We start from the raw sequence: 15,236 nt of genomic DNA on the forward strand, positions 1-15,236 counted from the left end.
TACCAGCAATATTTTACCGTGAACTTCAGTAGATCCTAGTTAACTGTACTTTTATAAACACAAAAGTTCAGCTGGAAAATTTCCTATAGCAGCTTTTGCTGCGCTACTTTGAAACATACATGTCCATATCATAATCAATTTGTGATAGGTCAAAATGTAAACAAACTCAAAATATTTCAACAAATTTAAAATATTTATGAACTTTAGGCAAAAGTACACTTGCTAACACTTCATATCATTTTTTAAAAGCAAAGCTTTTCTTTAATTATGGTTGGTCCGTCAGTGCGTCAGTAACAGTTAGCTCTTTTCGTTAACTTAGGCTTGTTAGAAATGTCCTATCGATTTCAACCTTGAATTCCATAATAGTTAAATGTAGTTAGAAAGCATAGCAGCCAGGGGCGTCCAAGCTTTTTATTTTGGGGGGGGTAAAAATTTTTTAGGGGGGGGGTAATTCGTGTTTTGGGGGGGTAAAATGGCGCGCGAAACGCGCCGCAAATTTTTTTTACCCCCCCAAAATTTTTACCCCGGGGGTAAAATTTGCTTGGGGGGGGGGGGTAATTACCCCCCCTGAAATCTGTTGGCAGGCAGGGGTAAATTTAATTTCATCATCATCGCCATTTATCTCTTCTTTCCAGAGCATAGGCCACGTTCAATGGTTCTCCATTTATCTTTGAATTGGGCCTCAGTAGAGGCTTCACTGAAAGATGAAAAATTCTTTTTACTCAGTTCTTCAAGGAATTCCCTCCTCCAGGTTGTTTTTGGTCTACCTGGTTTCCTTTTTCCTGTGAAGGGGTCCCAAGTCAAGGCTTGATAGGTTAAATCATCATGCCCTTTCCTTAGAGTGTGCCCCAACCATCTCCATTTTCTCTGTTTTATTGTCAGTTTGATGTCTGACATATCACTGCGCTCTAAAAGCTCAGCATTTGTGATCTTGTTTGGCCAAAAGATCTTGTGGATTCTCCTAAGACATTTGTTGACATATGTCTGAAGCTTGGAGACCACTGCTGTGTTTAGGAACCAAGTTTCGGCCCCATACAGCAAAACAGACAGAACATTTGACTTGAAAAGTCTTAACTTGGTCTTTATGGAGATGTTGTTGGAATTCCAAATTTTATTCAAGCTGGCAAAGGCTGTTCTAGATTTGTTAATTCTAGCTTTAACATCTGTCAAAGTGCCTCCAGCTTCATCAATTTTACTTCCAAGATACTCAAAGCAGTTAACATCCTCAAGAATTTGATTTCCAATAGTTATTGGTTCTTGGGAGTTTGCATTTAATCTGAGTATTTTAGTTTTTGGAACATTTATTTCAAGTCCAACTTTCTTGGAAGTTTCAGCTATCATGTTAGTCCTTCTTTGCATTTGACTTCTATTGCTTGTTAACAAAGCAATATCATCAGCAAAGTCCAGATCTCCCAAATATTTGGGATTGCCAAATAACTGCCAGCGAATGCCATCATTGCTTTCACAGTTCTTCATGATCCAGTCAATGGCAAGGAGGAAAAGGAAGGGAGAGAGAAGGCATCCTTGTCTGACACCTGTTACAATCTCAAAAAAGGTTGATAGTTTACCTTTATACATAACATTTCCACCTCCTTTATGATAGATAGCTTTAATGATATTGATTATCTTTTCTGGAATGCCATAGTGTCGTCAGATTTTCCAGAGTGATTTCCTGTCTAAAGAATCAAATGCTTTTTTGTAGTCAATAAAGTTTATAAAAAGCTCAGAGTTCCATTCCTTGGATTGCTCTATGATGATTCTTAGAGAGGTTATCTGATCAATAGTGGAACGGTTTGGTCTAAATCCAGCCTGATTAGGTCTTAGCTTTTCATTAACCTTCTTCTTTATTCTATTAAGAAGAATCTTACTAAGGATACGGCCAGGTACTGAAAGAAGCATTATCCCTCTGTAGTTTCCACATTGGGTCAAGTCTCCTTTTTTGGCCAGTATTGAGATATGTCCATTTTTCCAGTCCTCTGGGCATAACTCATCATTCCATATCTTAGTGATCAAAGGTAGGAATGCCTCAGCAGATGTGTCTAGGTCTGCTTTCATGACCTCAGCTGGGATGTTATCAGGTCCTGCGGCCTTGTTATTTTTCAAACTTTTAATGGCCTCTTTGATTTCCAATAGATTTGGCGCTCGACAGTCAATGTCAAGTGCATCTGAGGGTGGAATCTCAGTTTCTTCCTCTGGAACTGGAAGATTCAGCAGTTCAGTGAAATGTTCTGCCCATCTATTTAGAATATCCTCATCAGTTTTAAGGAGTGAACCATCCTTATCCCTGATGTGTGATCCTGATTTGTGTACTTTGCCTGCAATGCTCTTAGTAATCTCATAGACATCTTTCATTCTATTTTGATTAGCAGCATTTTCTGCTTGCAAGGCAAGGTTTTCCAAGTGTTCTTTTTTGTCAATTCTGACACTTTTTTGGATTTCCCTGCTGAGCCTCTTATACAGGTCTTTATCTTCTGGAGAGTTTCTAGAGAGTGTCTTTTGTCTTACCTCTCTTCTTTGATCCATGAGATCAATGGATCTTTGAGTGATCCACGGCTTTTGGTTAGCCTTTTTGAAACCTAATTTTTCTTGGCTGGTATCATTATAAACTTTTTTGATACCTTGCCAAATATCTTCCACTCCATCTTCCTCTTGAAGAGTCAGCAACTCAAATCTATTCTTTAGAGTGAGCTTAAACTCTTGCAACTTTTCAGAGTTTTGGAGGGTTGTTAAATTATATTTCTTCCTGGGGTTAGGCTTTGTGTCCTGCTTTTTAAATCTAAGCCGAACTTTAGAAGATAGAAGATAATGGTCTGAATTAACATCAGGTCCTCTTTCAACCCTGACATCAAGGAGAGAACCTTTAAAGCGTCTAGATATACATATGTGGTCTATCTGGTTAAAGGTTCTTTGATCTGGTGATCTCCAGGTGGCAGTATGAATCTTTTTGTGTTTAAAGATGGTTCCACCAATGACAAGTTTGTTTTCAGTACAAAAACTTACAAGTCTATCACCATTGTCATTTTCCTTGCCATTACTTAAGCCTAGGCCATATCTGCCCATAACTTCTTCTAAATTCTCATTATTACTCCCCACTTGAGCATTGAAATCTCCTAGGAGCATGGTCAGATCCTTTTCTTTATGACCATTTTTAAATACAGAGTCAAGCTGGTCATAAAATTCGTTTTTGACCTCTGTATTTGCTTGTTCTGTAGGAGCATATGCTACTATAATTCTCAGTTTGATGTTTTTAACTGAGGATTTGAAATAAGCCTCCATAATTCTAGGACCATGGGGTTGCCAACTGATCATGGCCTGCTCTGCTTGCTTGGTCAGCATAAGAGCCACCCCTTGATTATGGCCTAGATCCTCATTCATATGACCTGAGTATAGTATTTTCAAGCCAGAATGATGTTTAAACTCTCCATTGTTTGTCCACCTTGATTCGGTGATAGCCAGGATGTCAACCTTGGCTTTTAGCATTTCTCGGCAAATGTTTTCTGTCTGGCCTGACTGAAACATTGTCCGAACATTCCAGGTGCAAATTTTTGCTGGTCTGCGGGAATTCAGAATCATCCGCCTGACTGGTCCGTTAGCGGTTTCCCAGCCAAACATCATATTGTTGTTTCCAACCTCTACTTCGTTCCCGAGCCCAAAGTTAAATTGGTCATTACTTTGTGCGGGTTGAACATAAGCAGGTTTTTTCTAGGGAGGGATTGTTAGCCCCACCCAAACCCCCTGAACTGGGGGAAGTGACCAGAATTCAGTCTGGCATCTACCCTAGGACCTTTCCAGCACAGTAGGACTCTTCTGGTGTAGCTCCTAGGATCATTGATGCACGGTGCAGGATGGACGGCGTGCACGTAACTGGTCTCCCATTTGGTAAAATTTGCTTGGGGGGGGTAATTACCCCCCCTGAAATCTGTTGGCAGGCAGGGGTAAATTTAATTTACCCCCCCCAAAATTTACCCCCGGGGTAAAATTTTTGGGGGGGTAATTTAAATTTTATTAAATATATAGTATTAAAAATGCGCGCAAAGCGCGCAAAAAATTTTTTTATTAGAGATTTTTTATTTTGGGGGGGGTATTTACCCCCCCAAAATTGTTTGGGGGGGGGTAAATACCCCCTCCTAAATGGTTGGGGGTGCCTACGGCACCCCCAGGGTAGGGGTTAATTTTGAATGGGGGGGGGGTAAAATGAAAAAAAATTGGGGGGTGCCTACGGCACCTCCAAAATCGTTTGGGGGGGGTAATCGCCCCATTACCCCCCCCCTTGGACGCCTATGATAGCAGCTCTATAAGATTTACCAGAAAATCTATTTAAAACATGCTGATTTTTAAAATTTTTGACAAGAAATTTCTTTATGATATGATTAACCTATTCAAATCAATCAAATCCTTAAAATGAAAGAATGTCCTAATATTGTATCCTATATTTACACAATTTTGCAAAGTTATGTACAATTTCGATTAGACTTAGAAATGAAAGTTCTGCTTAATAAGTTCTGACATTCTACAAGAGGTATTGTTCGTTTGTCCTTCTTTCTATTTTTAGTGCTTTGTTTTTATTGATATTGTCATCCTTGTTAAGTTTATTTTTACTGTCAAAAACTTTTAGACTTAAATTTTCTTTTTTATCAAAATGCATTAGAATTAATAACTAATATATGTTTTTTAATTACTTCCATATTACACCAGATTATCATGTACTCTAATAAAGTGAAACTTGTAGCGGGCTAGTGAAACGATAACCCCATCCTCCCCTTTACCCCGTTCTGTCCCCTCCTACTGAATGAACGAACTGATCAATAAATGACAGGAGAAATGACAATAATTTTTGCCCTGTTGTAATATCCACGTATAATCTACATCAATTTAAAAAAGTAACATAAAAAAACTTACTTTATAAACTGAAGATTAGAACCTTTGCAAGCTAGATGCAATGCGGTCAAACCATTCTTGTTATACTAAAATACAAAAAGATGTACAATTTGGATTTAAATTACAAATTTATAGAAAATACAAGATCATTTCGGTTAAATAGTAGAATTGTTTTCTTTTAAATACTAATCCTTATATAAAAGTAACAGGATATCTGTCTGCCTGTGTAGAAAAGAATTTCGCTAACCGCTGGTCCAATATGATTATCCTCCACCCTCCTAAAAGACATTGCATCTCTTAAAAGAAATCTCCCCTCCCACTTATCTCAAGAAATAGTAAAAATTATATAATATCGTATACGATAAGAAGAACGTACGGACTGTAGTTAGAAATAATCTATCAATAATAATATGGTAGCTCAAAAAAAATAAAAAATTAAAACAAAAGAATTTTAGAGTAGCTTTTCCATTTACAAGATAAATTGTAATTTCCTTTCGGTAGAAATTATTTTAACAAAAACAAAGAGTTAACATTAGTAATGGTTTACGGAAACATTATATTTTACAATGGATCTAACGGGATAAAACAATGGCTGATAAATTGATATACATGGCCCTAATGATTATACACACAATTTTTCTTTCTGTAGTTTACAATTAGTGGTTGAAACCTTAGGACACTAAAATTAATTTACCATTTAATAAAAATTCAATAATAATAAAAAAGTTGCGCGAACTAATAAGAAAACGTTATTATAAACTTTTGGGGATTAGAGTAAAAACAGTCCAATGTACTTTCCCTCCCTGATATGTTAAACTTACTTAGATACAGGGATAAGTAAATGTTTAATAAATATATTTTCCACAAATTCAAATTTCTGTTTTAATCATCGTCAACAAATATAATAATAAAGATTTATTGATTTTAATTGTTTTAAGTCAAATGAAAATAGGGGGAAGGTTGGATTTACATTTTTTTATTACTTTAGGTTAGGTTGTAATGAGTACTGTGTGGTCCCACAGGGATAGAACACCTCAGGGGTTAGGCTTAGGAGAAAAAACTAAACCAAATTTTCAATATTTTTAAAAATAAGGGTGGGAGGGGGGGAGGGTTCAGTACTCGAGAGGAACTTTAAGGGAAAAAATTTTCTTACCTTTCCCAGATCAACTTTATGTTCTAAAATGGCATCCAATGCTTTCCTGTTCTTTAATTCAACTGCTCTAAAAATATAAAAATATATTATTAAAAGTTCAAATTATGTTACAAATTTATAAAAATCTCTTCAAAGTGTAATTTTAGATCATTCTCTTAGAATGCTTTTACTAACAACCTACAACTCAAGACTAAAAAAAAGCTTCAATGAACATTGCGAAATTATAAAGCCCGTTTTCGAGATCTTAGTGAATACACATGCACATGAACAACCTAATATCCTGTTTTAAAAAGTAATACATTTTTTGGTCTGAAGCCTAAGATCTCAATAACTCATGAAACAATTGGGTTCTCCATTTATGGGAAGCTTCATATAAGTCCCAAGATAGTTTTAAGCTATTTTACTTTAAGAATTAAGTCCAGGGATGATTTGGGCTATTTTCTCAATCCTCCAATTCGGAGCCCCTATATACTAAGGGCGCCTCCACTTATCTATAATACAAAGTAGAATGATGTCTGTCTGTCCGTCCGTCTGAAGCTTACGATCTCGGTAACCACATAATAATATTAAATAACAGTACTAAATTTGACCTATGTTTTGTGTTTTATTTCATTTAATAATTTAGCAAGTAATTAAATTATTTCTAAGTTTCATGACTTTTTTAGTTGTAAAAGTTGACACGTACAAGTAATTACACTTTTTTGTGCAAACATAATTACTTTTAGCTGTTAGACTTGTAATTTGTATAATTGAAATAAATAATCGTATCATAAACAGCTTTCCGCGGATTAAAAAATATTCAATTATAATATTAAAACCAGTTTTTTTAGCCCCGATATGGTAACAAAATACGGGCTAACAAAACTGGTTTTAATATTATTAGTGTATTTTTTATATTCATAGGAAACATGATTTTTCCGTATGGATTAAAACAGGTTCTAATCCAGCGGATATTCATCGGTTTCAAAGTCATACTATACTGGAGAAAACTAGCTATATATCTATACCTGTGTAGTAGTGTGTTACCAGTAGAATCCTGGCAATTAATAAGCTTTGGATGGGTGGCAAGCAATCCACGAAATTCTGTTATTTTGTCAGGATTGCTAAATAAAAGATTTTTCATTAATTTCCCTTAAATTGCAGTTCGAGGTTAGAACTCCCCACTCAATTTTAGAAACAATTTATTCATAGGGAGATTTAGTATTTCTCCGTGCATAACCTCTGCAGGGGCTCTAATCCTGCTGGGCCTGTACCTGCGGAGCACTTCTAATTCTATTAGGCTACCCTTTGATATAACTAACCCAACCTGAACTAAGTAACAAATAACCGAAAAACTAATCCCCCAAGTAATTTTCAATCAATTTTAAACCAAGGGGATGGATTTAAATACTCGATATCGAGGGAAATTCCTATTTTTTCAAATTGAAGTTATTCTAACCTTTTGCTCATTTTTATAAATTCATCAACAAAATATTGGGAGAGGGAGAAGGAACTATTAATTTACTTTTTAAATTGTATCGAAATTTCATGGCGTCCACAGGACCACTAAAATCCCTGCATAAACGATCCGATTTTAGGTTACATGAAGGTAAATACCAATCTATGTTATGAATGAACTTCAAAAAGCAACAAAATGATAAATGACTTTGTTGATTTAAGAAAATTAACACCAATTTAGGTTGATTTATGATTGGAGTAATAGGTGTTGGTGAATTGCAATTTCAGAATTTCAAATTCCTTTTCCAAAAAGTAAATAATTTTTACAAAAAAATAATTCCTTAAGCAAGAACTTCCAACATTAAATGCTCTTAAATATTAAAAGACACAATACAGTATCTTGGAGTGTGTTGGTCTTCCCAGCAATCAATTATCATTTTAGAAACAAAACAACAATCTACTCTAGTTCACCAATAACAGTCCTACTCTGTTTTGCTCTGTACCTTGATAACCATGTAATGTTTGCTGGCATCATGTGACCGCCAGAAGGAAGAACCCAATTTCAACCTATGTTAATTTACTCAATTTCGATTTTAAACGTCTATATTTCACATAGAAAATGAGACACAACAACCGGCATGGACAATGGACATTACAGACACGAACACCACTTGATATTACAAAATTACCTGGCACAATCAAACAGCTTGTCTATTATTTCCATCTCCTCATCAGAAATTTGGGCCTCCACTGATACTATAATACAAACATTAACATAGAGAAGCTACACTAAACGATGGTAAGTCCGTTCGGGGTTTCCAATTTCTAATTCAATTACTGTTGATTCCTTCTGATGAGTTCAAACTAGTTTATACGAATATTTTTTAGTCCAGTTTTAAAATCATTAAAGGCTGTGGAAAACGGTTAAACAACAATTTCTATGCTAATACATTAATGAGTCCTTAAATTTGAATAAAACTAAATCAACAATTGCATATAAAAAAGTTTACGCTACATGAAAGTATTAACAAATTCAAAGAATATATGTTAAAAATCTTGAAGAATTTTGAAAAAAAAACAAAAATTGCAAAAGAAAGGTCATAATGTTCAAATCTGTTTCCAGGGAAAAGTATGTTTTATAGAAATTTACGATGACCAACAGTTGACAATAACATAAATGATGTTTAATTACACTTTTAATGCAAATCTCAAAGAAAGCTAATATGTAGGTATCGATTTAGCTAATTCATGTTAATAGAAATTAAATTTTCTCCTAAAATGAAAAGCCAATATGACATACTATATTGATATATTTAACAAAATATACAAACATAATATGTCTCATTTTAGGTCATCAAATGTGAATACAGTTCTAGTTAATAAATACTTTCTTTCAGGCGTTCAATTATGTCAAAAATTTATACGCTTTTTGTTTTCTGTCTTTTTGTCAAAAGTGTTTCAAAATAACAAAAAATTTGTACATTTGTGTCGCCAATTGTCTTATCCCTTTAGATATCTGAGTAAGCAGGATAAGTTATAACAAATTTACTATGACAATCTTTAACGATGGTAATAAAAATTCAAATGATCATCCATTTATCTGAATTTCATTTTCTCGTAAAATAAATCTACAATAAGTATTTTACATTATAAAAATATTTATTCTCATATAATGGTTCTCCTTGAAAATTTATCTTATCATAGGTCCTGGGAAGGTTCATAACTGTTTCTGGGGGAGGGTCCCGAGATAGATTATCCTAAAAAAAGAACCCCCGTATTTATATACTTTTATATAAAAAAAACTTAATCGTTAAGATACAGCTAAAAAAAAACACACTATGTGGTATAGTATTACAAATAAAATTAATTTGTCTTAAGTAATTATGTAAATAAATTAATTATAAGATTAGGATAAGAAAATTAATGTTAATATTTTGAAGGTATTTTTATGAGGGGAATAATCATTGACCCTATAAGTTTAGCTCAAAGCCGTGCACAGGAATTTCTATTCCGAAGAAAATTGTTACATATTATCCTTTTAAATAAGTTACATAATGTCTGTTTGTCCATCTGTCTGTGCGTAACTTAAGATCTCGCTAACTTTTGGACCTGCCATTAGTAAATTAAAATTTATACTGGCCTTCGATTGGAAATTTGGCCTGTGTATTGGCCTATCATTGGTCATTTGTATTGAATGACGTTATATTTTTAATAGGCGCAAAATGAGCTTCAAATAATTATTTTAGCTTGAAGCTTACCAGTCTCCATTTCAATTAGCTTTTGTTTAACAGTGTTTATCACCATGTCTGTCAAAAATTTTGTTTATTCTAATTGTACATTTTATCTGAAATAAATCATATTCATCAAATGTGTTTAGGTTCGGTTAAGTAAAGGTTAAAAGAACCCCCTTGGAATTACTTACCAAAATAACTTTTTAATTAGTGTATGTATTTGTTATTGAATTTGTTAGTTGATCATGGATAGGTTATCTATTTCTTTCGGGGTTGTGGTTTAGGGTGAGAGTGGGTGGTGCGGCTATCTAATATTTTTTTTTGGGAAACTTTTACGCAAAAAAGCAAACTTTTGAGAATCTAGAAATACAAAGCATACATATATGTATATAACATGCCTACTATTACAAAGTTTTTGTAAAGAACTATGATGCTTGTATTAATATGAACAAAACATTACTTACTTAATGAGCCATAGAAAATCAAAACATTTCCACTCAATGAGATATTTCCATACATAGGGTCAAATACTTGGTGTTGCTACAGAAGACCTAATCCTACAAAGACCCTATTCTATAAAAGACCTAAATTTAATAGGACCTAATCCTACACAGAACTAATCCTACAAAAGTCCTAATGGTACAAAAGAAGTTTTTACAAAAGACCAAATATTACAAAGATCCAATTCTATATTAATTGAAAAAAAAGATTTAAATTTTTTATTTTAATTTTTTTTTTACCAAATAGTAAACATTCAAAACATGCTGATTTTTACCCTTTTGACAACATCTTTTTTTATAATCTTTAATCAAGACCTAAAAATGAAAGTATGTCCTGAAACAGAATACTATATTTAAAATTAAATTAAATTAGTTCTTCATATTTTTTCTTATAGCTTTTTTATTTTTCTATGATAGGACCGTCCTTTTCAATTTAATTTCTGTAATGGTAATTCTGCAAAGATTAAATGAACAATTCTACTTCTTTAAGTTAGACCATATGAAGTCCTCAGAACTATCCTTGTTGAAAGTAACAGGATTTCTGTCTATGTGTGTGTGTGTCTAACCGCAAAACCGATATGTTTCTTTATAAACTGTAGCTTTTAACCCTTAACGGTCAGGGGGGGGGGCGTTTAACGCCCCCCCCCCCTCCGGTTTTTTCTATCTCATTTTCTGTGTGTGAAAGATAAAGAGCCCAAACTGCGTGACTTTTTAAGCATGGGTATGACACATGGGTATGAGTTGGAATTCTTTGAATATCTCCATCCTGGCGGGCACAGGATGCCAGCAAACCTGGCAGGGTCATCCAGGTAAAGAGCAAAAATATTTTTTTTACTTAAACAAAGCATTTTATCCTACCAAAATACTAAAATATCCTCTAGTAGAACATCCTCATATGAATTTCAGGTTCCAGGTATGATTCTGCAGGTCCTGATCCTCCAGGTCTCCAGAAATCTTTAAAAGGCTCCAGTGACTGCAATTTTTGACTTAGAGACTTCAAATTTTAAACTTAAGCTTTTCTTACATGTCTACATAACTTACTAAAATTTCATAAAGATCCGCCGACCGCCGACTGCGGCGGCTGGCAGCTGCCAAGTAAAGCTGTGGCCGCTGAAATTTATGTTTTGATATTTCTAACATAATATCTGCATAAAGATAAACATTTTCTGTAAAAACATTTTTCTTCTAGCTTCAAAAATAAAAAAATACAGCCGTTTGAAATTTTTAAGTAAAAAAGGACCTAAAAACAAAGGTTGTTAAATAAAAGGGGGAAGGAAGCGAAAATTGACTTTGACCCATTTAAGGTCGGAACTTCATTACCAAACAAGGGACATGCACAAAATTGTTTAGCCCTCTAGCTCTAATGGGGACTGAGATAATAGGGGAGGGGGGCGTTGAACGCCCCCCCCCCCCAACTGATTAAGGTGCGGCAAGGGGCCCGACTGTTGAGGGTTAATAGATTCCTCCCAATTTTTTTCTATTTCAAAAAAAAAAATTTAAAATCCATCTCAAGTACCCCTAGAGGCCTGTAGGGTCGTAGCTGTTAGTATTTAAAAATGAAAAAAAGTAAAATCTAAAATTTTTAAGATATTAATTCTATGTTAATAATATTAAAACACAGTAACTCTATGATAATATTTGTTAATTTTTGTCCCCATATTTATTTTGTTAATCTTCGCTTTTACAGATGTTGTCATTCTTGTTCATTTCATGCATTGAATAAACTACTTATGTTACCATAATATAAGTACTGATTATGTTTATCTACTAGATTATATCAAATCAATTGTGTACACTTATACATTCTTTTTAATGGCAAAATAAATACTGCATAACTTTTTTTTTACATTTTTACATAAAACTATAAAGATTACTTTTGTGTTATTTTCTTCTCAAAAATGAAGAAGATAATCAAGTTATATTTTAATACAGAGATTCTATAGAAGTATACTGTTTAAAGAAAAATTTTACTAGTGGCTTCCTATGTTTTAGGGCTCTTTTTTTCTAAGGGACAGAGGTAAAAGAAAATAGCCTATAACTATATCAGAAGAATTTTAGTGGTTAATGAGATTTTAACGAACAGAAATTAAAACCTTAATACTTTAAATGACTGGATATTAATGTTGTTTTGACTAAAACAGGGTGTTTAATTATCATCTAAACTGTTCGAAAAAATTAAAAGAGGCAGAGAAAGGACAAGAGGGCATAAATTAATTTTTTATTCTCTTAAAATGATTAGTTATCAAAGGCAGACATTTATACACTTAAAATATATAATACATATAATACCATTAATATAATACATTTATAGAAATGTAATACTAAAATATGTTTCTAAAAAAGATGACAGCGTCTAAAAAAGCGAAGCTCTGAAACGGTAGGACAAATGAACATTAACACTTGTAGAGTTTCAGAACTGAAAAAGCAGAATATAAATGTATAAAATCTAAAACAAATGTATTTAAATTTGTTACTAAATACAGTATAATGTTTATGGACATACTTACATTTTTAAGACAAGACTATAGAGATAGTTTGCTCATAATATTGTACCTTGTTGTAATAGGAATCAATATTACAAAAATCAGATGGATAGGATAATTATATAACATACAATTGTTGTTACTAAGCTTCCTAAATCGTACCTAAATGCTAAATGAATCATCATGAAAAGTTTGAAATCAAAAGCACAATTCTAACATGATTATATGGACTGACTAACCTAAATTATAGAAAAGCTTGGCTTTTAACAACTAAGTCTATGCAATAAAATAAACAGAACTATATAATGATTTACAACATATTGATGTTTCTCCGCCAGTATTGTGTGTTCAACTGCAGCTTTACTCCACATTAGACTGTGTATTTATAAAGAGAGACTTTATATTTACTCTGTGCAGAGAAACAATTTTTCATATATATACATTTAGTAAAGTTAAATAAATTGCACTGTTTGCATAATTCTAAATAAAAGTGTTTTAACCTTATTATTTGAGGGTTTGAGGGAGGTGGTTGTATATTTACACTCCCCCCCCCCCTCCTCCCAATTGCTAGCTGGATAAATTGAAAATAATTTACCTTATGGGGGTGGGAAGTTATATCGTCCCACCAACAAAAAACTTGACACGGAGATTATTGCAAGGTACATTTTGATTTGAGGAGTATATTTATAATACAAAGTAGCTTGATGTCTGTCCGCCCGTCCCTTAAGATCTCGGTAACCAATAAACCGATCGGAAACTACTCTTCAGGGAATATACATACTGGTCCTGTGGTGGTTTTAGGCTATTTTTTTCGAGGGTGTTACAACCCCAACCCTAGAGGCTAGGGGCGAAGCCGCTAGTAATACATATAATGGTTAGTATGAGGTCAGTATGCATGTAGAAGCGTGCCTCCTGGCAAAATTAAAAGGGGGAATACACCACACCCCTAGTTGTTTATTACACCGCATTGGCAAGGGTTTTAATCCACTAAAACAGACTAGGGGTGTATAAAGTTTAATAAGTAGCAACCCCTTTCAAAATTTTGAAAGGAAAAATATTTTTTTTATATGATTTGTAAAAAAAGCTGCGCCCAAAAAAATAGGCATATGAACTTTTTGCTAAACTTTTAAAACTGTACCTCATTATTACAAAAATCTTCTTAGAATATGAAATATTTTCTCTTGTATTTAGAATATCTTACAGTATATAGTTAACTTTACATTAGAGGATAATATTATATCCCTCTATAATGATATTCTCTATTAAAAGCTCAATTAGTTTTTTTTGTTTGTTTAATTGCATATAATCATTACTTTTAATGTATGTACATATTAACTTAATTTTCGTATATATATACATACAGTGGCGTGCAGAGAATTTTACCAGGGGGGTACGAAAAAGCATTTAACATTTTTGACACCCGAACCAATGCATCAAAATCGAGGGTGGTTTAGAGATGTGTGAGTTCTATTGGGGGTTGGATACTGACACCTACACACTCTATTGGTAGGGTAGCAATATCCTATTATATAAAGTAGCAATTTTTTTATTATGTCCGTTAAGAATTCGCCAACTAATCCTTTTACATTTGTAAATTTGTATTTGCAAATTTGTATACACTTCGATTAAAACGACAAAATATTTGACTGTGTCCTTTGCTAGATGGATATAAATAGGTATATCTTTAACATTCAGGTAAATCATTCTTAATTGCTATTTTCAACATTTGTTAATCATGAAACAAAAAATATAAAAACCATTTATTATCAAGTCTAGAGCATTCTATAGCTTAAGTCAAAAAAGTCACATAATTAATGACCTTAAGGTTTAAAATATTTATAAAAAGTTAGTTTAAAAAAAAAATTTAGTATGGTATGTAATAATGAATTAGGAATCACATCATTTAATTTAGAAATGAGACCAAAGACCAAACATATTCTAAAAGACTTGCCACCATAAAAAAACGAAGCTATAAAATCATACGATAGGACAAACGTACATTAACACTTGTAGAATGTAAGAACTTTGTAAGCAGAATATAATGTTCAAGTTTAAGTGACGTGAATACAGATTAGCTTTTAAGGTCATGCTTACATTTTTAGGACTTGATTATAGAGATAATATGCTTAAAGTATTGAATCGTGTTATTCTAGAACTTACTGTTCCAAAAAGCAGATGAAAAGGATAATAATATTATACAGAAAAATGTTGTCAAAAAAGTGAAAACTCAGCATTTTTAAATATAACGATTTTAAAATTGTACCTAACGTATATGAAAATACGGTACTAGGTCAAACACTAGATACGTCAAACAGTAGATGCGACAAACGCTAGACAGACAAACAGTAGATGAGTCAAACGCTAGACAGACAAACAATAGATGCGTCAAACACTAGACTACGATAAACAGTAGAATGTTCAATTTCGCGACAAACGATAGAATTTTTTAAGTGCGACAAACACTAGAAGCGACATACGCTAGAATTTAAACTTACAAAATATTCATTGATATTTTTGTTCATAAATACTAAATTCAAAAATCTATCAATGCAGG

At 33.1% G+C, this 15,236-nt stretch overlaps 1 protein-coding gene across 1 annotated transcript in view; it reads right to left on the minus strand.

The window, feature by feature from the left end:
• Positions 1-9,814, minus strand: part of LOC145328499 (transient receptor potential cation channel subfamily A member 1 homolog) — a 37,374-nt gene extending 27,560 nt beyond the window's left edge. Inside the window, exons 1-5 of the mRNA XM_080172210.1 lie at positions 9,727-9,814; positions 8,158-8,224; positions 7,039-7,134; positions 6,032-6,098; positions 4,900-4,964 (exon numbers count right to left, since the gene is read on the minus strand). Of these exons, the coding sequence (XP_080028336.1) occupies positions 4,900-4,964; positions 6,032-6,098; positions 7,039-7,134; positions 8,158-8,224; positions 9,727-9,772 (341 nt within the window). The 5' untranslated portion in view covers positions 9,773-9,814. The remainder of the gene's footprint in view (positions 1-4,899; positions 4,965-6,031; positions 6,099-7,038; positions 7,135-8,157; positions 8,225-9,726) is intronic.
• Positions 9,815-15,236: the final 5,422 nt, after the last annotated feature.

The sequence above is a fragment of the Acartia tonsa genome, chromosome 9 (genome assembly GCF_053477335.1).
Source record: "Acartia tonsa isolate MP-2025a chromosome 9, ASM5347733v1, whole genome shotgun sequence".
NCBI classification, from domain to species: domain Eukaryota; kingdom Metazoa; phylum Arthropoda; class Copepoda; order Calanoida; family Acartiidae; genus Acartia; species Acartia tonsa.